This window comes from Pezoporus occidentalis, unplaced genomic scaffold (genome assembly GCF_034315485.1).
Source record: "Pezoporus occidentalis ecotype Australia unplaced genomic scaffold, CSIRO_AGI_Poc_V1 ctg170, whole genome shotgun sequence".
NCBI classification, from domain to species: Eukaryota; Metazoa; Chordata; class Aves; order Psittaciformes; family Psittacidae; genus Pezoporus; species Pezoporus occidentalis.
Genome location: NW_026913532.1, coordinates 704,758 through 728,020, shown reverse-complemented (window position 1 = coordinate 728,020; position 23,263 = coordinate 704,758). Strand labels below are relative to the sequence as shown.

The 23,263-nt window shown below is 37.6% G+C and overlaps 2 protein-coding genes across 9 annotated transcripts in view; one reads left to right on the top strand and one right to left on the bottom strand.

The window, feature by feature from the left end:
- RASGRF2 (Ras protein specific guanine nucleotide releasing factor 2) overlaps positions 1-5,729 on the top strand; it is a 259,547-nt gene extending 253,818 nt beyond the window's left edge. The window contains exon 28 of the transcript XR_009963890.1: positions 5,720-5,729. The gene's annotated coding sequence lies outside the window, so the exon portion shown is untranslated. The remainder of the gene's footprint in view (positions 1-5,719) is intronic.
- Positions 1-23,263, bottom strand: part of SSBP2 (single stranded DNA binding protein 2) — a 185,094-nt gene that overhangs the window by 30,540 nt on the left and 131,291 nt on the right. For 5 of the 8 annotated variants that reach the window (XM_062613882.1, XM_062613887.1, XM_062613884.1 and 2 more), the window contains 5 exons: positions 13,989-14,048; positions 10,908-10,974; positions 10,649-10,719; positions 6,821-6,912; positions 1,274-1,322 (listed from right to left, as the gene is read on the bottom strand). In XM_062613882.1, the coding sequence (XP_062469866.1) occupies positions 1,274-1,322; positions 6,821-6,912; positions 10,649-10,719; positions 10,908-10,974; positions 13,989-14,048 (339 nt within the window). The remainder of the gene's footprint in view (positions 1-1,273; positions 1,323-6,820; positions 6,913-10,648; positions 10,720-10,907; positions 10,975-13,988; positions 14,049-23,263) is intronic. The other 3 variants (XM_062613888.1, XM_062613885.1, XM_062613883.1) reach the window with 1 other exon arrangement.

Below are 23,263 nucleotides of genomic sequence, written 5' to 3'. Positions count from 1 at the left end.
TTGACCTCAAAGGAAAAACAACTCTTTAACCCTAGAAGATACTAGTTTTATTTCTTTGCAACCTACCTCTTCTTTTTTTTTTTTTTTTTAATTAAAGGACAGTATTTTATATTCATTTCAAACTCAGTTATGGTATTTATTACAGAGTATATCAGGAGAAATCCAGTTGCCTAAGAATAACCCAGTTTTCTTCTTCATGATGTCCTTTGCAATTACGCTTTCTAGAAGAGCCAGGGACCAATACTATTATATCAGGTAAGAATTAAGCAACTGCACTGACAAAATATAAAATTATTTTGCAGCACCACCATCTTTCACCATCTTGCATGATGGTAGACAACTTGTCAGACAGCTCAGTCTTATAAATATGTCTATTACTGGACTTCTCTATTAATTTCACAGAATTAAAGTATTTCAGCTAGCGTAACATCCATTTTAGTTGAGTACATGCAGAATAAAACCGAGGAAGAGTTTCAGCTGTCTTTTTTTAATCACCCTCCCCCCCCCCCCCCAGCTGTCATTAGTAGAATTAAATAATCAAAATTGAGAACAAGGCTAGAAAGAACCAGACTAGTCCATTAAGACAGACCCATCTTATCCAACTGCAAGTGCTAAAAGATGTCACATTTTAATACTAATGATGTATCATCACTGAATGAAAACTACCTTTGTGTTTTCTGAAGAAAATCCAGACCATTGTTGTTCATGTGGGATGCCTCAGCTTCCTTCAAGCTGTTATTAGACTACCTCATTTTGTAGTTGCCATGAAATTCAATAGAGTTCACTGCTTTTTACAAAAAACATTGAGAAATGGCTGATTTATTGCAAGGAATTGCTCTGTGCTTCTGTATTCCCAGATTTAGAGCAGCAAAATGTGCTTTTGTTATGTAAAATACGTGAGCACCCATTGAGCTGTGTCTTTAAAAGCTGTGATTTCTGTAGATCTTGCTGGGCAGACAGTATTGACCTAATTCATCTTAGTGGTACTAAAGGAAACAAGAATGTATTTTGAATATATCTCAGGATAACTTTTGTGTTATGGAAGTGCTGTAACTGATGTGAAGATGCAGAGCTATTGTACACAGCTGGATATCTGCAGGTCAATGAACGCACACTGTATTTGCTCTGCACTACGGTGCACTAGGGTTACAGGAATATAAAGCATGCAGTATCCTGTTTGATGAATGAACTGGAAGGTTTTTCCTGGTGTACTGATGCGAAATACTTCCTTAAATATAAGATCATGTCTAATATATTTTAAATATTTACTTACAGAGTTGGCATTTGTTGGGTTTGGCCAAGGTCTACCACCCCCAGGACCCCTGTAACAGAAGATGTAAGATGAGACACAGAACAATCCCCATCTTCTAACCAGCTCTTACGGAAGCAAATAAAAACAATCTGTTTCCAGATTAAGGAAGGATAGCTTTTTTGAAATAGTGTGTTTGTTTATAAACCATAACTACACCAAGTCATAATGCTGTAGCAAAATTCCCAGCATTGCACTACTATTATCATTTTATCAGTTTATGAGTTGATGAAAGATAATTTATTTATTGTTACAACCCTGCCACTCACATTTAAGATACTTTATTTCCCGACCCATTCTGATACTTCTTTGCTTTTCAGGACAGGACCTGCCAGAATGGCACCATAAGGAGTTCTTCTCCAATAGCCACACTGCCAGAGGCTGCAGAGGAGATGGCACAGTTTTGCATTGGTCCCAAACACTTGCAAATTTAGGAAGTGCCAGACATTCCCCTTTTATATTCTCAATGCGACAACAATTTGAAAGACATTGTGAGTGTGTGTCTCTTGAAGTGTTTTACTTCTGCTCGCAGAGAATTTAACTCTGTGTTACATATATGCAACATGTTAATATGGCACAGAAGTTTTGCAAAGGGTAAAAAACAAGTTCCCAAATTCTTGTAAGTTCTTACAGGAGTTTTTTCCTTGTACTCTTTTAACCTTTTCTAAAATATCTGGAAGAAGAATCACACAGTCCATGAAAGTCTGCTTATAGTAGAGGCAAAGGCAGGAAGGTACTAAAATAGCAGTGTAATTTCAGGCATAGGAACAGTACTCTTGCTTAGATAATACCTTCCTGAAGAACTGAAGATGAATGCATTTATTCAGTATAGCTTTAGAATACTGCAAGTATGGTAAGGTTTTATTAGTGAAAGTGATGGTAGTACATTATATACGTTCTGAGAAAACTTGTATTTTTAAAAGAAGAAGCCACATTAAATCAGTTACAACCTCTATCTGACAATAATTACAATAAATCCCATGTATTAACAACTGAATACATGTGAGTTTGTACATACTTTGAACATGTTCAGAAATGTATCTAAAAACGGTTTGCTACTTGAGTAAGGCAACAGAAGTCACAGAAACACAAAATATATCCTACAGCAGTCAAAATGGAGATTTTAAACATCCTTGTACATTTGACCCAAGTGGTGTACACATGATGAAGTGGCAGCTCCCCAGCAAGAGGGACAAGAGTTTTCACAGCCACAAAAGCCTTTTGATAAAGACAACTCTGAGGGGACTTCAGAGGGATAGTAAGGGCAGGGAAGGGAAAAAAGGAGGAGCCATGTAGATAGAGGACCTTTTTTTCAGATCTCTTGCTGTTATTTTAAGATTCTCACTATTAGCTGAGCTCAGAAAAAATAGTTTGATGGTTAGGCTTCATCTTTTAACAGTCCCTTATGAGGGATCCAAGCCATATGGGAGGTAAAATCTCCCATGTTTACAGTAATAACATCGCAATAACTGTAATTATTCCTGAGATCATTAAGAGCTTGTAGTTATTTATAAATAAGGCAAAATCACTTTTGGAAGGCCCTGACAACTCAGAGGCAGAGCAGATGACAAAACTTTCACATTTAGAATGGCATTTTGGCCCCTTCAGCTTTAGAAAAGCAACATTAGCCATCACAGCTTCCAGACATGGGAGGGTGATTTAAATATAGAGAAGAAAGCAGGCTTTATTAATGAGTTCAGGAAGTTTTCTATCTATTTTAAAGTCTTGCAAAACTAAAACCTATTAAGTAGATAAGTTGCCTGAGGGATTTAATATTGTATCCTGTGGTGTTTTTTTTTATTACATTGCTGATGAAACTATAAAGAAATTAGTTCAAACACAACTAAACTAAATCAAGTGAAAACTTATTTATTTGCACCGATTTTGGTTTTGGAACGCCTTTTCTGCTTTATTTATTGGGAGAAAGGGGAGGTGAAGCAAGAAAAGGGACTCAACAGTACTCATGCTCCTCAGGTGAAATGGTCAGCATATTCAAACATTCAAATTTTCAGCAATTCCTAAATATTACAAGGTGAAATATGAGGTGCTCCTTCCCCCCCCACCAAAAAAAAAACCAACAACAAACCAAACCAAAACACCATTTTTTATTTTCCATATACAATATTTGTTTTATTGGATCCTATTTTTCAGAAGAGAGCATGGAACTGCACTTGGGATGGATAAAGAGCCAACCAAGAGCTTGTGGGTCAGGACTGAAGGAAGAGCAGGGACAAGGGACATTACAGTGAGGATCTGCTACTAGGCCACCCAACCAGGAAGGCTGAGGATAAGGTCCTCAAAAGGGAGATAGGTATAGCCTCATGTTCACAAGCCTCGTGCTCATGGCGACTTCAACCACCCCAATATCTGTTAGAGGGTCAACACAGCAAGGCACCAGCTGTCCAGGAGGTTCCTAGAATGTGTTGGTGACAACTTCCTACTCCAAGCAATAGAGGAACCAACGAGGAGGGGGGCCTGTGTTGGACCTTATCCTCACATAGGAGGGGCTGGTGGGGAATGTGACGGTCCAAGGCAGCCTTGGCTGTAGCGATCTTGAGATGGTAGAGCTCAAGATCCTCAGGGGAGTGTGAGAAGAGCGTGCAGCAAGCTCACTGCCCTGGACTTCAAGAAAGCAGACTCTGGCCTCTTCAGGAACCTGCTCAGTAAAGTTCCATGGGATATAGCCCTGGAGGGAAGAGGGGCCCCCAAGAAAGCTGGTTGATATTCAAGGATCACCTCCTCTGACCTCAGGAGCATTTGCATTCCAACAAATAAGTCAGGCAAGAACACCAGTAGGCCTCCATGGAGGAACAAGGAGGTCCTGGACAAATTCCAGCATAAAAAGGAGGCCTACAGAGGGTGGAAACAGCAACATAGCCTGGGAGGAATATAGAGAAACAGTCAGAGCAGCCAGGGATCAGGTTAGGAAAGCTAAAGCCATGACAGAACTCAATCAGCCAGGGATGTCAAGGGCAACACAAAAAGCTTCTATAGATATATTGATGATAAAAGTTAAGATTAGGCAAAATGTGGGCCCTCTCCAGAAGGAAACAGGAGACCTAGTCACCTGGGATGTGGAGAAGGATGTGGTACTCAGTGACATTTTGCCTCAGTCTTTGTTCGCAAGAGCTACAGCCACACTGCTCAAGTCTCAGAAGGCACTGGGAGAATGAACAACCACCTGCTGTAAGAGAAGATCAGGTTCGAGAACATCTAAGGAACCTGAAGGTGCACAAGTCTATGGGACCTGATGACATGCATCCATAGGTTGTGAGGGAACTGGCAGATGAAGTGGCTAGGCCACTATCCATCCTGAGAAGTTGTGGCAGTCTGGTGAAGTTCCTGTTGACTGGAAACGTAACCCCCATTTTTAAAAGGAAAAAAAGAGACCTAGGGAACGGAAGGCTGGTCAGCTGGTGCCCAGCAAGATCACGGAGCAGATCCTCCTGGAAACTATACTAAGGCACATGGACAATAAGGGGGTGATTGGTGACAGCCAACATGGCTTCACTCAGGGCAAATCATGCCTGAAAAATTCGGTGGCCGCCTGCAACAGGGTTGCATCATTGGTGGATGAAGGAAGAGCAAATGATGTCATCTAGCTAGAACTCTGTGCAAAGCATTTGACACTGCCTGTAGGACATCCTTGTCTCTACACTGGAGAGAGAGGGATTTGATGAATGGACCACTCCATGAGTAAGGAATCGGCTGGATCATTGCACTCAAAAGAGTTGTGGTTGACATCTTGGTGTCAAATGTGATGAGTATTCCTCAGGGGTCTGTAGCACCTCTGCTCTGGAGACAGGCTGAGAGAGCTGGGCTTGTTCAGCCTGGAGAAGAGAAGGCTCCTTAAGGGGAGACCTTAGAGCAGCTGCCAGTGCCTAAAGGGGCTACAAGAAACCTGGAGAGGGGCTTTGGACAAGGGCCTGTAGGGACAGGACAAGGGGAATGGCTTTAACCTGACAGAGGGGAGACTCAGATGAGCTCTTAGGCAGAAGTTCTTCCCTGTGACGGTGGTGAGGCCCTGGCAGGGGTTGCCCAGAGACGTTCTGGCTGCCCCATCCCTGGCAGTGCTCAAGGCCAGGTTGGACGGGGCTTGGAGCAACGTGGTCTAGTGGAAGGTGTCCCTGCCCATGGCAGGGGTTGGAACTGGATGAGTTGGAACTGGATGAGTTGGAACTGGATGAGGACTTTAAGGTCCCTTCCAACCCAAACTCTTCTACGAAATCAGGAATATTTCTACTAACACTGGAAGTCTGTTCTCACCCCAAAACCCTGAACTTGTTTGTGTGACATTAAGTAACACAAATACATCTAGCAAAAGCACCAAATGGAAAATAGCTCTGATGATACTACAGATTACTCTGAGCTACCAAAATATTAAAATGATGACTGAGATACATGATTGAGTTAAGCCACAGTGACATGGAAATTTAGGCAGCCCTTATGAGGAGACTGACAAACACCTTTCACCTAAAAAGCTGTTGGAATTTGAAAAATTACTGGAAGTCATGGGCAGCTCTAAGTATAGACTTAGAAAACACTGTTGCAGATTCTGCTGGAAATCCATATGGTTTTTGTAGAGCCAAATACTATTAGCTTATAAAACACACATTTAAAAAAGCTACCTGTGTATTTTTTTCAATGCAATGCAAACAGGGGGCTTTGCTCTTTATTAAATGTTTAATTTGGATGCATTGACAGTGTCATAAAACATTATTATCAATGTACCAGTTTCAAAATGGAGTGATTTATGAAATAGCTAACACTATGACTAATAGCAGCTGCATTTTATCCTTAAACTTAGTCCTATACTGCTGATCCTAGTTCTTGGAAAATAAAGTCTGAAGTTGCAGTTTCCAAAGGGGCAAATATAGTCAATCAGGAAATTAAACTCTGAGACGCAGTTTATAAATTGAAGTCAAAAACCAAAATCACTCTTTTTTTTTCCTATTCAGGCATGACTGAGATATTCTTAGTGCTTGGAGACAGCACTGCAGGTCACACAGGCCATTAAAACGTGCCAGTGAAATGCTAACACTGATCCCTGAAATTTGCAATTTTGTTCCAAAAACGGCATTTTTCCACAAACACATAAAACCTTACTAAAACAGGTTACACAAAGTTTCAACTTCAAACCTCATGGTAAAATACAATAAACATGTATTAGCTGTTTCAAAAGTAATCTGATAAGCATTAGTTATGATGGAGCAAGCAATTATTTAGCAGTACTACATTTGTGGAGTATATGCTTTTGGACTCAAATATTATCAATAAGTTCACAAGCTGGTTGTTGCTATTTTTTACAATAAGGACACTTTTTTAAATTGCAGTTAGTAGTCATCAAAGCATGTTACTCGTCAAAGCATGTTCTCCTTGTCTTATCCCAAATGTTACTTCTTGGTAATCCTTTTGTGGGTAATCCCCAACAAACTGCCATATCCCAAATGGTACTTCTACAATGAAATAATGATTTTTCTAAATATGGCAAGATTTCATTATTATACTTACATGTTCATTCCAGGCATCCCTGGGCCACCTAAAGCATTCAGTGGGGGTCTCATTGCACCTCCATAGTTCTGCAATGATAACCAAGGATCAGACTACCACAAAACAAAAAAAGAAAACCAAAGAGGAGGGGGAAAGAAAGGACAGCAGGTTAATGATATCCCTACATAACTGCTGACTGGACAGGCCAATGTAATTCATTCTTTCAGGAGTTTCCATTGTTCACTTCAAAAAATAACACTGTTAACCCCACAAGAAAGACTTACAATACAACAGAAATAGACTACGAATTGCCAGTTGTTTCAGGAGGAATTATTTACACATGCAGAAGTCAAGGCAATGGCCAGCAAGGGGCAGTCTTTATAACGTATTTAACTTTCATATAAAGGGAACTCATTCAAAATCAGAAACCTAGACTTAAATTCCAAATTTCTACATCATGGCATTTAAATAGAATTATTTTTAATTACATTTTGTTAAGATGTCAGTAAGTGCTTGTATAAAATTACACTATATCACTTTTATAACATACAGCATAATCATTACATTTCTTTACTAATCAGTCGATTCTAGTACTATAGTAAGTACTATAAAAAAGTATTTAATAATGAATGTCATAGCACTGCTAACAAATGCACTGCCCGATGCCTACAAAATCTGAGTTTATGCTCTGACATTATGACAGAAGTTTAACTGTACTAGTTATGAGAAAAATAAATTATACCTATTTTCATTCAAAGGAATACAAGCAAAACAGTCTGGGAGTCATAACAGGCTCCCTGAGCTGTATTAATCCTGCTACATTTTTCTGATATTGCAAAAGAATAGATAATAGAAAATTCTCTACAATGGACAGCTGTCTATTTTGGAAGAACGTGGGAATGAATAAGCAATTTTTTTTTTAAAGTAGATTGTTGTTGCAGTCTGTTTTCCTCTAATAAAACCTATTTCATGTATGGTATAAATCAGACATGGTTTATAAGCTGCATAAACTGTATCAGTCATACTTATGGGTGTTCTCTAAATCAGTCTGATTCATAAAACCATATAAACATGAAGTCATGAATGGGAGAAATCCAACAATGATAGTCAAAGTGTGGGTCTGGTGATGCTTATATTTTGACTGATATGACATGATCAGTTATCTAGAACTGATCTAGAAATGATCAAGAATTAGGAGAAAAGTTTCTGTTGCTGAAACAAAAACCCCAAACTAAAAAATATCTTAATTGTTAGCAATACTGAAAGAGTTTCATTGATAGCTGGTTTACAAGAATACAACCAGAGGGTGCAAACGTCCTCTTCCAGACTCAGCAGTGATATCCGAGTTGCTGGTCATCAGTAACTACTTATCCTGCCTTTCTGTACCAGCAGGTAGACTGACTGGTGGCACAAGGTAGCCAGATTAACTCCTGTTTAACCTAAGTTATCCTAAATGATTTGCCTGAGCAACTGTAGAGGAGTAAGTGATGGCTAGTCAAAACAGCTGGGCACAGTGACAACCCCAGCTGGCAGTGCTGGATCTGGAAGAGAAAACAGTCTGACTAACAAGACAGCAGCTCTGTATCTGGTTTATTTCATTTTTCCATCCTGATGTGTAGGGCCAAGACATTCTCCCTGTTTGGTATCTCTGGTATCTCCCCTCTTTATTTTAATTCAGGAATCATTTGTGCGGACTCGGGTTAGAGATCTCTATGAAATCCCACAGGACTCAAAGAAACCTAATCAAATGTACTTCTAACTCTAACTGATGCAAATTCTAATCAAATGTACTCCTCTGTCCTAAAATAAGAGCGCTTTCATTAAGGCTACCAATATACATGTTCCTTCATCTGCAGCTATACTCTCTACAGAAGTTAGTGCCCCAGTTTGTTCCTTACAGCTTTTAACTCTAAGTCAGCACCACCACTGTTTATCTGGCATTTGAATTATTTGGAAAAGTGCTCTTTAACATCAGGTGGCCAAAAGGAGACAGATTAGCTAAAACCTCTTACTTAAATATTGAAGATGACTTAATTCCTTTTGTCTGGAAAGCGGCAGGGAACATGTGGGAGGCTCACCAGCAGATACAAAGGATGGGGAGAAGTAGTAGTCACAGACTGAGGGTAGTACCCCATTCATCTAACATAGCTGTATCTTGAAAAAAGCCTCAACCTAATTCTCTGAACTTCTTCATAAATTCAAGCATTTACAACTATCCACTTTTTTTTTGTTTGTTTCCTGTTATTTAGTTTGAAACAGTCTAGAATCATAAAATACAAATCTGAGGTAAATTTTCTTTAAGTTTTCTAGCACATGCATGCTATATTGAACATAAGCATTTCTATATCAGCACATCAACTGTTCTGCAAGTTGACTGCCTGTGCAGCAAGGTAGCAGAGCTTCCTACTACAGTCACACCTAAGTCAACTTTACAAGAGGATGTTAAAAGTAGGTGAGAAAGAGTCATCAAATTTGGTTTTAGAACTGTATCCTGAGAAGATCCTAAAGGCCAGAAACAAAGATAGATGATCCATTTACAGAAAAGATCAATTTGCAAACTTAAATTTTGTGTAGATTATATTTTTCCCCATTTTAAGAGGATGTTCAGTATAAGAGAGAAGAACCTTACAAAACCACTAGATTTTAGGAGACAGAAAAAATGTAAAAATCATTCTTGCAAAAATTGGCATGAGATTTGCCAGCTGTGTGACTAATGGTGCTGAATAAAGTATCAGTTCAATCTCATATGGCAGCATTGCAAAGTTTCTCTTCCTACCTCCAAAAGGCAAGTGGCAAATATACTTCAGTGATACAAAAAACCCCAACAAATGTATTGAATAATATTCTGTTGGTCACACAGCAGATATAGCATAGACTGCACAACTGATTTCTACCCAAGAAGACCCAAAACTGTAAAGACTTATGAACAGATTTGAAAAGCAAAGCTATTTAATAATTTAAAATTCAGTTGCTATTCCAAAGAAAAAAGAACTCTCTAGAGAGATTATCTGAAATGGGGAAGTAAAAATGCAAAGTGTGGGCACAAGCAGCATGCTGTAAAACAAAATACTGGCAACACTGGTATGAAATACCACCACCTAAATCTTCTCACTGACAGCACTGACAAAACACAGAATAATATTCTGGATTCATATTTTAGGTACGCATCAGAATTAATTTGTTTACTGCTGAAATGTAATACTGACAAATATCCACTCATGTTTTCACAGATTTGAAGAAAAAGCCTATAAATAATTAGCGCCTTGGAGAAGGCTGATTCTTGCAATGCAAGGTTGCTTTGGATGTCAGAAACAGAGCTAGAGAGATTCTTCTGATTGACAAGGGGGAGAAATGGCAGCATGAAATTCTAATTTTACATTAAAATCTCACTAGCAGTCCCCCAAAATATAGATCAACAGTAGATGAAAGAAAAACTTTACAGAATTTTGGGGGTATTTTTGGTACACAGAGTTTACCTAAGTTAGATATATCAATCCTTTCCTCCTAAACAGTATAATCAATTACACTGGGAGGATGAGGAAACACTTGGTCTCCTTCACAAACGTCAGCCTTTGATTACAACATATAATGGCTGTAGAACAAACAGAACTTTTCTGAAGTAAGCAAGGGAAGGGATTCCTCTTTTAATTTCAAATCCTAATTGAAATGACTGACAGTTTTATTTTAGACTTTGTACAGCCGCAACTCAGTATTAGCTTTTGTAAAACAGTTTATTTTAAAACAGGATTAGAAGAACAAGTCCTGGCCATCTTCAAGCTATTGAAAGCCAGAGTAACAGAGTCAGTATAGGCTTATCAATAAAAATGGGCATCTATCTGTGGAAGGTACCTGTGGTCCTAATGGAACCATTCCTCTTGGAGGAGTCATTCTCTGCATTGGCCCACCCATGTTTGGATGCCCTGCAAATAAAATTGTGCAGCTTGAAAAACCATGCAATACACAAGCACCTTCTAAAACAGCTTTAACATATCACTCATTTTTAATTAACAACAGCTTAAGAAGCTGCAGTAAGCTTTGAAGCAGGAAAAAAAGACACAAGTTTGAGAAGCCAGTGCTTTTGAACAGTCTGAATAATTATTTCATTCACCTTGCTGCCTTGTTGGGTCCATCCCACTAGTCAATAATGGCTGACTTCCTGGGACACCTCCAAGAGCCTGCAGGAACAGAAACCATGTTAAGAGCATACACTCCTTTGAAATTTACTTTAAAGATGCAATTGCCTAATTCGCACCTCCTCTGCCCACCCTTCACTTCATCTTACCTATTATTTAACCTCCAAACAGTGCCTTTTTCTTCGGTACATACCAATTTATCCCAAGCTTATACTGTTACAGTTTTCCTTTTTAACTTCCTTTTTAAGCATTATTTTAACATTTCCTTTCAGAAGTCAGGATGCAGACACGGATATTCTCCAAGAGTGAGCCGTAACTGAGCCAACTGTACAGTATTCAGAGTGTACAGATAGTGAGCTGTAATGTGGGGGATATTTTATCTTCCACTCTGCCTTACTCTTCTTGAAGGGCACCAATGCAAAGATAAGCTTATTATTCATATACAGGATATAACAACTGTCACAAAACTTGCTCCTAAATCTTGCCTTGATACATTAAGGTACATTGTGTTGTTACTTCACTTCTGGTCCAAATCAAACACATTGCTTTTATGTCCCCACATTTTAATCCAACCTTTGTGTTTATAGTAACTGAATTAGGTTTAAGGCTAATTTCTACAGTCTCTTACCTGTAGTTTAGTTGACAAAAAAGAAGTTTTTTTATGAATGGGTCTTCGTGGCTGATCCACCTAGCATTTCAAAACACCACCACATTTTCAGTGAAAATGTATCCAGATTGAGTAAATCTGTTACTTGAAAGTAATCTACTCAGGCAATAGAGGCAATGCTTACTGTGGGAATGGGTAAATTACTCTTGAACAGGAAACACCACAGTAGTCTCGGATATATACAAAAGGGAACTTATCTGCAAATACTATAGAGTGCGTTCTACAAGAGGCAGGAAATTCACAATTAAAATGCACATTATTTCCTCTAAGGTAGTACAGCCAAAAGGTACTGCACTGCAAGATTAATGGAATTCACAAATAATCTGCAATGATGTCATCTAAATCAGAGTTTTATATGTACTTCAAAGGCTTGAAGTTAGGATAATGGGTAAGAACAATACATGAAATGTATGGAGAAGTGTCAATTACCAGCAAAGCAGGAACTTGTCACTCCTGCCAAAGATGGACACACAAGGAGAAGGAGGCATTTGCTGCTGTGAACACATGTGACCAAAGCCTTATCTCATGCAGTCATTACACTGTGGATCATTACATGAGGGACCACAGTTCCTTTTTAACACATCAGACTACTTCCCAAGAAAAACAAGTGTTCTGCACAGCACAGTGCATTGCCAACAGCAAATAACTTTGTAAGTCTTGATCTTGTAGGATATGATCAAGTACTGGAGGCAACCTAGGGGTATTCATGCCACACTCAGTACTGATTTTCCTCCTACAAAGCCTAGACTAGCTCAGATAACCCTTACACAGCACAGTGCTGTGCATGCATGTCCTGTGTTACCTTCCTTGACTAAGAAACACAATCCCTACTTTAAGGCATTAAGGAATAAAATGATAGTTAACAAGAGAGAATTTTAACTCTGATTTTTTACTGACTTCCATCTAATCAAAATTTCAGCCTTAAAGCTGCACTACAGTAGTTTATTACTTCCACACATTGCCCATCTATACTGTAACTTAAATAATGTCAGTGTTGCTAAAAGCAGTAATTCATTGATGTGGCATAATGTAAGTGAATGGCAAGAGCAGTAATTCACTGAGATTATGTGATTATGTTACAGCTCTGAACTCAAAATATCACAATCTGCAGACAAAAGCACATCTGAAACTGAAACTGCAGGTTGGCAGTGCTTTCACAGCACTCACCAACCACATCCTGCTTCTACCTGCCAGCATTTACAGTGTTCAGAAACAGAAAAACAAAAGAATATGTGAAACCCAAACACTGAAGTGTTTTTGGCTAAGGTGTTACTGAGAAGTGTAAAAATAAATAAGATATTTTGTACTGAGTTATAGTATGTCTGTAGCAAAGATTTAACTGATGTTTCAGTTGTCCCTTGATGACAACTGAATTAACCTACTGCAAGGTTAATTAAGTCACCCGTTTCCCTTTGTGAGAAGCCGCTGTGGTACAGGTAACTTAACCTGCTCCCAAACATCATCGTGTTTGATGTAGGGGAATATCTGAAGATGTCTTGGCACCTGGTATGCGCAGCCCACTCAAATTTAAACTTCATGCTTTCTGATAATGTGCCGGTGCTAAAGATAAGTTTGTTCAGGTGTTATACAGACCCAAAACATAGCCAGCTCACTGAATTGTGACCAGAAATTTGGACCTGGAGTCTAAGTTGGACCAAAACACCCATTCCATCTATCTTATGACCTTTCCCAATATCTCCTCTAATATCTTCCTCTATCTGCACCAAGGAGAGCCTAAAAATACAAATGTTATCTGCTTTCAGAACCAAACAGCAGCTCGTAACTCATTCCTCTTACGCTGTCATGCATATCCTTTTTGGAAATGAGAGAAATTGGGAATTTGATGATTTTATCAAGACTTCAGTGTCTCTAAGAGCCATAAAGCACTTCACAGTCTCTCCTTCTCACCTATAATCTTCATATTTACTAAGAAATAAATATACTTCATATACCCAACAAAGATTAGGAGAGAGGGATGCATTTTACATAGAATTAAGTAAAAAATATTCTCAGAGCTAACTACTTGATGAGTGGTTAGGAACTTTAGAGAGTGTAACAATTATGGGGACATTCTGCCTCCATCTCAGAGGAGGCAGCACTGACTGGAGGTTAATGCAGCACAACACAAGGCAACTATATACTCCCTCTGCAAAAAGGCTTAGCTCACAATTTTGAGGCATAGACAATAATTATGCATAGGAAAGTCAGCTGGGAGTGGCATGGCTGCACCTTATCAAAATGACTAATGGTCAGATAAAATGGGGTGGGGAAGGACTGAATGAGTTTTGTATCCCACAAGTCCTTGAGAGCCAACAAGACAACATTCCCTGTCCCCACCACTGTACCATCCATCACCCTGGATGATAATGCATCAGTGATAAACTCTTACCTGATTAGGTATTCTTAAAGGTGGCCTTGGACCTCCAGGGTACCGAGGAGACATGAAAGGCTATGAAAAACAAAGAAATACTGCTAAATAATTCAACATAGTTTGCAAATACCACATTGAGTCATTGGGTGTATGCCTTGTGCCATGCTCATACCTCAAGCATCCAGCTTAAATACTTCCACAGAGCATTCAGTACATTATTCCACAATGTTTTGCAGAACTAAATAAATTTTGAGATGCATCTATTTAGAACTTTGCTACAGCACTTGTGAATGCAGAATATAAGCAATGCATTAACAGTGTAGAATAATAAACCGTTTAGATCACATAATCACACACCTATACTTTCCACTGCAGAAGGGGAAAAGAAACGAACCCTGCAACAGAAAACAAAAATGTTCTTGGAAAAGTAAAGAGGTAAGTAATAGCATAAAAATTCACAAATACTTTCCATTCACTTTTTCTTTATAATACAGTAAAATGTAATACAAGATTGTGAAGACACAGATTTCAAGTTTATGTTGTTCCATTAACAATATTAATTCAATGTTGCACTTGTCCCATCCTCCATATGCAACTCCACGCTCACGCAGTACATCTCCTCTCTCAAAGCCAGATTTATACCGCAAATCTGTCATACCATCCTGCACCTTGTGAAGTTCTAGTGTCACTTGATTACTACTACACTACATGATTCACAGCCCATGTGACAAAGAAGGTCAGTGTCTTATAATAAAAAAATAGTGGTACCAGCAAATACATTTAACATCTCTACTTATTCCACCCTAAAGTGTGACAATAACCTAGAAATCTAAATAGCCAGGAGGTTAGTGGCAAGTGTGAGATCTACATACAGAAAAAAAAGGGATAAACATCTGACTAAACAGATGATGAAGAGGAACATTTTGGCAAGCAAGCGTACCTATAACTACAGAAGAAAATGAAAAGCTAAAAGTATGCTCTGACTGTGAACATGGGGACAAAAAGACTGACTCTTTGTATTGCAAAAGAGCTCACTTCTGTTCATGACACTGCCACTGGAGACAAAGGAGAGATAAAGGAAAGGAGTCTGCTGGGACTGCCCAGGAGCCATCTCTAATAACAAAGGAGCTACTGCACTTTTAAACCCACTCTTTGGTGTCTCTTTGGAAAGAAACAAATATAACTACACAGGCATCATCTAGTTAGTGTAGCTATGGACCAATGAATGGCGTATTTCAGATCCATCAGCACTATTGCGTTATAAACTAAAATGCCAGTGAAAAATCAATGCTAGTAATCATGTATTAATAGTAGCAATAGCTAGCAAAAGAATTATTTTACCAATAATTAGTAAAGGATTTTTTCCTATGATCTTGAATAAAAAAATTAATAGATCCTTTCACATCTTAGAATCAGATGAAAGCTGAAATAATGTAACCTATATAAACATGAATTCAAAATAGGTACTAGAAAGCAATTTTATATACAGAGGATTTACAAACTGAAAAAGACAGTTCACTGACAATTGAAAAAATATTATTAAAAAAGGCATTTGAAATTCTGTGCTACAGAAGAGGGAGCCTTCCTTCATGCCCTTTCTCTGATGGTGAGAATCTCTGATAAGAAAGAAAAAGAAATTAAAAAGCGTTCTGCATGTGGTGAAGGCTGTAAACATGCAGGCCCTTGTAAAGCAGTAAAAGCATGAAAAAATTATAATTTCAACAATTTCCATAGAGGTCAACCTAGTGCATTATCTGGGCTGCAGCAAGATACTCTGGAGAGTATCTTAGATTTGCCTTACCTCATTCAGCAAATGAAACCTTAACTTTATTTACAGTTGTTCATAAAAGGGAAATCAGCAGTGTCTCTCAAGTCAACCATATCTTAATATAGAATCACAGTACTAATATTAGTATATAACCGTGTGTTATTGGCAGAACATTGCTCCTTTCAAGCACAGTGGAAACCTACTTGTCCCTCTCTCCCCAGTGGGTTCACCTTTCTATGCAGTTTATAAAAACATCCCAAACTGTACTTTTTTTTCACAGAATTGAAATTTTATTAAAAACAATGACACAAATACCCCAGTACAGTAACAAGAGAAAAAAGCTTACTAACAGAAGTCACAACTTCACTATTCAAAAGATGGTTTCCGATGCCTGACGGTAAGCCTGTATGGTTTGATTTGCCGTGCCCTGATGTGAGTAGCCACCTCAGATTTTTGAGAAGGTCTGGCTCCAGGCAGGTCTCAAGCCCACTGACTTAAAACTGGTGGTCACAGTTGGTCAGTGTAGCACTTGTCTTCTGAAGACAAAAAACTGATTCTTCACATGTTTAAGAAACAAACATTTCTTCCTGCTACCTCAGACTTGTGCCAAATCAAAATTCAGCACCTGTATACTGGAAAACCTGTAATGGATTCCCACACTAAATTCTCTCCTTATTTGCCTCAAAAGTTCAGTGGCGGAAGTAGATAGGTGCCATGCCAGTGAATCAAAGACTTCCTTGCTCACCCCAGCTAGCAGGGAGGAAGAGGGCTGTCAGCCATACAGTTAAAAAAGCACTTCTTCCACCTAAAGATTAGATGCATATGACTTATAAAAAAAAAAAAAAGTAATATCGTATGCTATACTCACAGATTATGATTATGTATTGTACAATATATAAAAACATATATCATCCTACATAAAAACGTAATACATATAATATCATAATGATATATAAGTGTATGGTATTATGTGCTATGAAACTAAAATAATAATTTATAATAACGAAAAAATTAAAAAATAATCAGTATTAAAGTAGAAAGAAAAAGAAAAATATGCCAAAAAATAGGAAATAAAATTAAATAATACAACAACTTTAGCCATTAGGTAGGAAGAAGACAGAGTGGAGCAAAAGATTATCTCCCAGAGCCTCTCTGTGCATAAGGATACTCTCCAAATATATCTGACATTTCAGGTCCAGATTCTGCTTAAGATGTTGCAAAGCCTGTCTATGGGAAACCAGTCTCTCAAAGCTGATCTGACTAGGGCAGAAGAGTATTACCAGAGTGGCTCCCTTTGACAGTAATTTCCAGAGGCTGAAATGGCTCTCAAGGGTTTCCAGTCACCACTGCAGCCTTTCAGTCCTCCTAAACTACCACAGGGATTATGATGAGTACAAGGAGGTGTAAACAACACTACTACACACCATCCTCAGCTACAGTTTACTTCTCCAATGGAGTTCAGGAACTGATACATACACCAGTGTATTAGTGTATTAAACACTTCCCCCCCCCGACAACAACAACAAAAACCAAACAAAAAAAAAAACACAAACCCAAAAACAGAAAAAAAAAACACTCACAAAAAAACTCACCAAAACCAAACCCCAAACAAAAAAAACAAATCAAACAAAAAATTAACAATGAAGTAAAACAAAAAGAGCAAACAAACAAAAAAATGTGTACAGAAAAGAATACGAAGAAAACAAAAGAACAGCAAGAATGTCATCTCTAAGCCACAACTGAGCTGGAGATGTCACCAGCGTTTGAAAACCTGTGTCATACAGGTTACAGCAACAGCAGCAGATTCTGGAAACTGTTTTGGAGAACAGCCAATGAAACACATCTGTGAACATCACTATATTGTAATTTCTGCCTTCAGGTATAAAATTCAGTAATTTGGTATCACAGGAAGCATCCTGAAGGCTGCTGTTATGCAGAAGCTCTGGTCTAAAGCCAGAAGTCTTTATTATGCAGAAGCTTTGGTCTAAAGTGGGTGAAAAAGAAGCCAGAGAAGAAAAAACTTTCGTGCAGTTACTGCAGACTATATGGACCATATGTATTTATCAACTTAAAGAGGAAGAAAAGCCCACCTAAAGGAGAAAATTACTAAAAAAGAATATTTAAAAAATACTAAAAGAATACAGACTACACAAAACAAAATCAAGAACAGAAATGTCAAATTTAGTAAGCTCCCTGCTCTTACTTATAGCATCCTATCAAGCTGAATTGTTAAATTCTTGTTATTGTTAAACAATTGCAACAATTGTTGTTGTTGTAATTGTTTAAAAAAAAAGGTCTTGTTAAATACAAGAACTGTGTAATTATTACTCTTGTCTTTTTTTAGTTGTTTGGATGATTCTAGAATATGGTGTGGTTTAGCTTTCTTGTAACTAATACCAGTAGAATAATAGAATTTTAAAAGTGTTCTACTACGTATGACAGATTTCAATAAATTTATTTATATTTACATTTACTTCCCTTCCAAAAGCTGGGGAAATAATTTACTTCCTTCAAAATATAGTGGTTTTTTTTTTTGCATTGACATTTTCATCCTTTTTCTACTCATTTAGTTACATTTATCAACCATGTTTTGTCACAGATAAATTGCAAAATTTACAATAATCCACAGTCAAATGACCAATCCTAAATATTGCTCACATTTCAATTCCTACTGAGACTGAATTCCTGATGAGATTGAATTTACTGTAAATATCCATATCTATTCCAATACATACATATTACATGATACCCTATGAGTTGTTATACTGGATACCACAACTTTATGTAAAAAACACACACACATCAGGAAAATACATAAATGTAGTTCAAAAAGAATCACTGCAATTACTGAGCGTGAGTAATGGGGAGGCTGCATGTATCTGCAAACTGTAGAATACCAAGAGCCAACATGCTAAGGAACAAAGCCTGGGCTGAGGAGTACAAAATGGAATGCATATCACTTGAATAAGAGAACCCTGTCACCATGGCATGAAAAAACCCCACCTTTTTCAGGTAGGGTAGCTTAAAATAACAACGCTCATCAAGATTAGATTCACATGAACGTCTTCCTAGGTAGGTGTACCTAAACTTTTTTTCAACTCAAGAAAAAAAGTTTTTTGTCTGGTCAAAGCAGGACATAAGGTATGTTTTCAAGCACACCACCAGTTTGGTTTAAAATTACTACATTTAAGGACACTGCAGAAAGCATGGCAGTAGCTCAACCAGTCCCAAACAGCTCTATGCAGACCTGGAAGAGGATGCCCACGCCACACTCTTACTGCAAGCTTAGGAAAGCAGAGGAAAAGGTTCTGCTCGCACCAGAGTGCTCTACAGGGCTTTCTCAAAACACCCCTAAATTCATGATCTTAGAAGCAAACAAATCCAAGTAATAACTCTCCTTCAGCATCCTTTTTTAACTTTCATTATCAAATTTAGATTACTCTCAGAATGTATGTGTCAACACCGTGAGAGGAGCACAGCAAGACTACACCACAAACTAAAAAATACAAGGTGAAACACAGTTTTAGCACTGGAAAAGACGGAAATGGTATTAATTGGTTTGTATAATTCAGTCACCATAATCAGCGCACGCTCTAAATACCATGTATCACTAGAAGCTGAAAATGGAACCACAGACTTTCTTCGTGCACACTATGACAAATTATTTAAAATTAATTGTGCTCCTACTTGGAGATCAGGTATTTTAAGAGGGTCCAAGCTGCCAGCATCAAGGTCATAAGCCAGACAGGAATTCTCATAATGAGCAAATCTCTTCATTTATTCATTTAAAGTTCTAAGTAATAAGAAGTGAAACAAACAAAAAATCTTTGTTCTCCTCTCCTTCATTAAAAACAAATTCAATTGCCAAGTGATATATTGTGTCTCTGAAAATTCAAATAATATTTATCTTTTCTCATTTTCAAACTATTCCTGGTTAAAAGGGTTGGCATCACTTAACTATTTGTAGTTCAAATGGTAAGAAATAAGACTATGAAATATTTTTATTTCATTTTTATATTATGGTAACAGTATTGAAAAATTACTAGGAAGAACATTTTAATGTATCTCCTTAAGACCTATGTGTTTTATAAAATGGTTTAGAAGTGCTTTACAACTACCACTAGCTTTGTGCTTCCATGCTCAATGAAATGGGTTTTGTACTCACTATAAAGTATGTGTGGATTTATCCAAGTTAGTTTACAATTCATATACTTCCATAAATTTAGTTTCCTCTATGCTTTTCTTGCGGACATCTCCATCAACAGCAACAGTCGTCGCTGTGTATAAGACACTCTTCATTAACACGTTTTAATTCTAACCAGGGCTAAACTAAATTAGCTCTCCATGACTCTTGTCCTGACACAGCCTGCTGATAAGCACAAATACGTAACTTAACCTCTGCAAAGCTCAGACAAGCTACCATAAATTCAAACAAAAAATTATTTTCCTATTCAACTGCATTTTACTGTTACTGTTAAAACCCTTCTTGTCCTCCTTTGCTCCCCATGTCTACAACAGTGTTAGAGGTCTTTATTTTATATTTTGCTAAATCATTTTGGAGATGAAATTTGGGTTACACACTATACATCTTGTAATCCACCAGTAGAAATCAAACTGTTTTCATCTGCACTATTTCATGTGTTATAAAAAAATTGTTAAGAATCTCAGCATTGAGAATGATTTCCTTCTAAACTGGCCTTTCCTCATGATCCAACATATTTCCAGGAGCAAGTTCTTCTCTGTTCTTCAAAGTCCCTGAAAAAAATAACTTCAGTATTTATGGTTTTCTAAGAGTGGCCTGACATGCTTTAGCAACCTATAAGCAGCAACAGTAAGAGGTTTGATTTAATTTGAAAGTATGGAGCAATTTTTTTTTTTTTTTAAATCTAAACGCTTTCTACAGACATCTAAATATTCCAAAAGTTACAACAATACTAGTATCTCAAATGAACTGAATGCTTTATCTCTAGTCAAGAAATACAGGAGTCACTGCACCATACAATGCTGCAATACCTTGCATGGTCGGCATAGAAAAATGGAGAAACTAAACCTTTTCCTGAAACAAAAACAAAACCAAAACAAAAAAACCACAAACACCACCCCCCAAACCAAAATAAAAATATTTTGCCCCTAGCTAAACAAGTGGGAGGGAGAGGTTCTAGGTTCTGCACAAGGAAATTAATGGATTTTTTTTTTAAAAAAAAAGCTATTTTAGAAGGGCTATTACCTACATGCATTTTAAAACATGCTAACGGTTCTTACTTAAATTTCTATTGAATGCAAATACTACAGAAAATAAAGAGTATTTCAAACCTTACAAGCCAAAACTAAAGCACCAAGAAGCATAACCTCTTCAGAAAACAAACCGTGCTTTTAGAAATCAGACATCATATGCACTGAGCTTGACAGAGGTTTTCTTCAAATTTAGTAAACCTTCTATTGACCCCTAATTATATTAAATGACTAATTTTTTTGGAACAACTTTGACAATGACAAGCTGGAGTTTGTTATTCCTGCTGTTAAATTTAATAAATATATTATTTCAAAGCTACATGGATTATCATCATTCCAGGATTTTGCCTTCAAACACACTCACTTGCGGCTCATGTAAAAAGGAAGAGTCAGACTAAGACGGAAACTTGAATTAACCTCAGCAGAAGGAAGCATCATACATGAATGACGATCTTTCTCCCTACTCTACCACTTCAGCAGCAATTATAACACCAAATTTGGCATATGGTCAGTACCCACAAAATTCTGAAGGTTATCTCCGAGAGAACGTGAATTTTCAGGATAAGATTCTGAAGTTCAGAACCGATCTCCTAGGGGAATGACTCGTGCCCAATTTCACTTCTTCCCCCTGCTTCACAATTAGCAGTGGGTCTGTGGCTGTGTGAGGTGTGCTTGTGGAAGAGGAGGCTGGGGAAGCATGTGCTCAGAGTTTATTTAGCTACTCAAGCTGAGCAGTTTTAATTATTCTAACAGTTGCAAGCAGCAAAACCATTACCACAACTGCAGAATGGAATTATCAAAGCCAGCAGATGTTGGACACCTTTATCTTTTTTAAAGTTGACTTTATTCCTGGTACTTAGAGAAATGAACAAAAAAGAGTGGAATAAACACAAACTACTTGCAGATCTTTCTAGATGATAATCCCTTCTCACATAGTCTAAAAAGTCAAAATAATTTTTTAAATTAAGATATTTTAAAATGCAGTGTGATACTCACAAGGACAAAAATGTGGAGATCCAAATGCTGTAAAGAATTAGAAATATATACATAATTTTATGCACTTGAGTGTTCCTTGTGGGTGCCAGTCTGCTATACTGGGATGGATGCATTTACAAACAACAGAGATATCAAAAATACAGTAAAACTCTTCTTACTAACATTAATTATATAAACGCAGAGTGAGGGGGAAATCCCCTCTAAAATCTACTTTCAAAGCTTTTCAAGGCCTACAAAAGCTGCTAGCTTAACTCAAAAAACTGCCTTTGTAGCTTTGGTAACATTTCATTTGCTCACAGCAATGTTTTAACAATCCATGATGCTTTTCAGACCTCTGGGACTTCAGTGTACCCCTTCTGCTCAGGGCCAATTCTTTAAATTTTCAGTCCTTCACCTGCAATTATTTATTCTTCTCTGCTGGAATTCAGGATGGCTGTGAACATATAGCAAATCCAGCTAATTTTTCAGTAATTTCAGTTAATTTTTAGTGACTGGAAATTTTAGTTAAAAAAAAAAGGGAAAAAAGTACAAGGAATCCTGGCAAAAGTGGGACCAACACTGAAAAGGCAAGTGATGAAGCAGGACTGTTAACCAAGTATGTCTGTTTCAAGATGGGGGATAAAATTTGCAAAAACAGGAAACTATGTGAACTAGATGGTCACTAAGGTCCCTTACAACCCCAAATATTCCATGATTCTAAGTGAATATTAAGGGAAGAAATAGTTGAAAGAGTTCAAAGAAACAAAAATGTTTTTAAATCAATACAGATACACATTATGGTCTTACAAAGACCTGTCTGAGAGATGCCTGCATCTTCTAGCTCTAGTAAAGTAATTTAGCAGCTGGAATTAGGAATCTTCATTCCTTGTGCAAACAATGACCCCTTGGTGGACAATTCATAGAATCAACACAGCCATTTCAAAATGGCTTTAAAGGGTCACTGGAGGATTTCTCCCTCCTGGAGTTTTTTTACTGCTGGATGCTTGTTCAAATAAGCAATCTTTGAGGACCCTGTGCAAGTGTGAAGCAGCTGAGGCAGAGGATCACGTATGCAGCACAATCATTTCCAGGAGACTAATATATGTGAGCTCGTTTAAAAGGAGCGTAAGGACTGGGGCTGGTTTAACCCCAGATGTCATAGAATCAGAGCAGATATATAAAGGTACCATCTGTATTTCTTTGGGAGACTTTGACCAGTGACTTTTTAAAACAAAGTAGATATTCTATGCTTCCCTTTGCTCAATTATCATTCTCCTTGCTAGTTTTCTTAGGAGTATATAGCAAAGATTTAACTGTT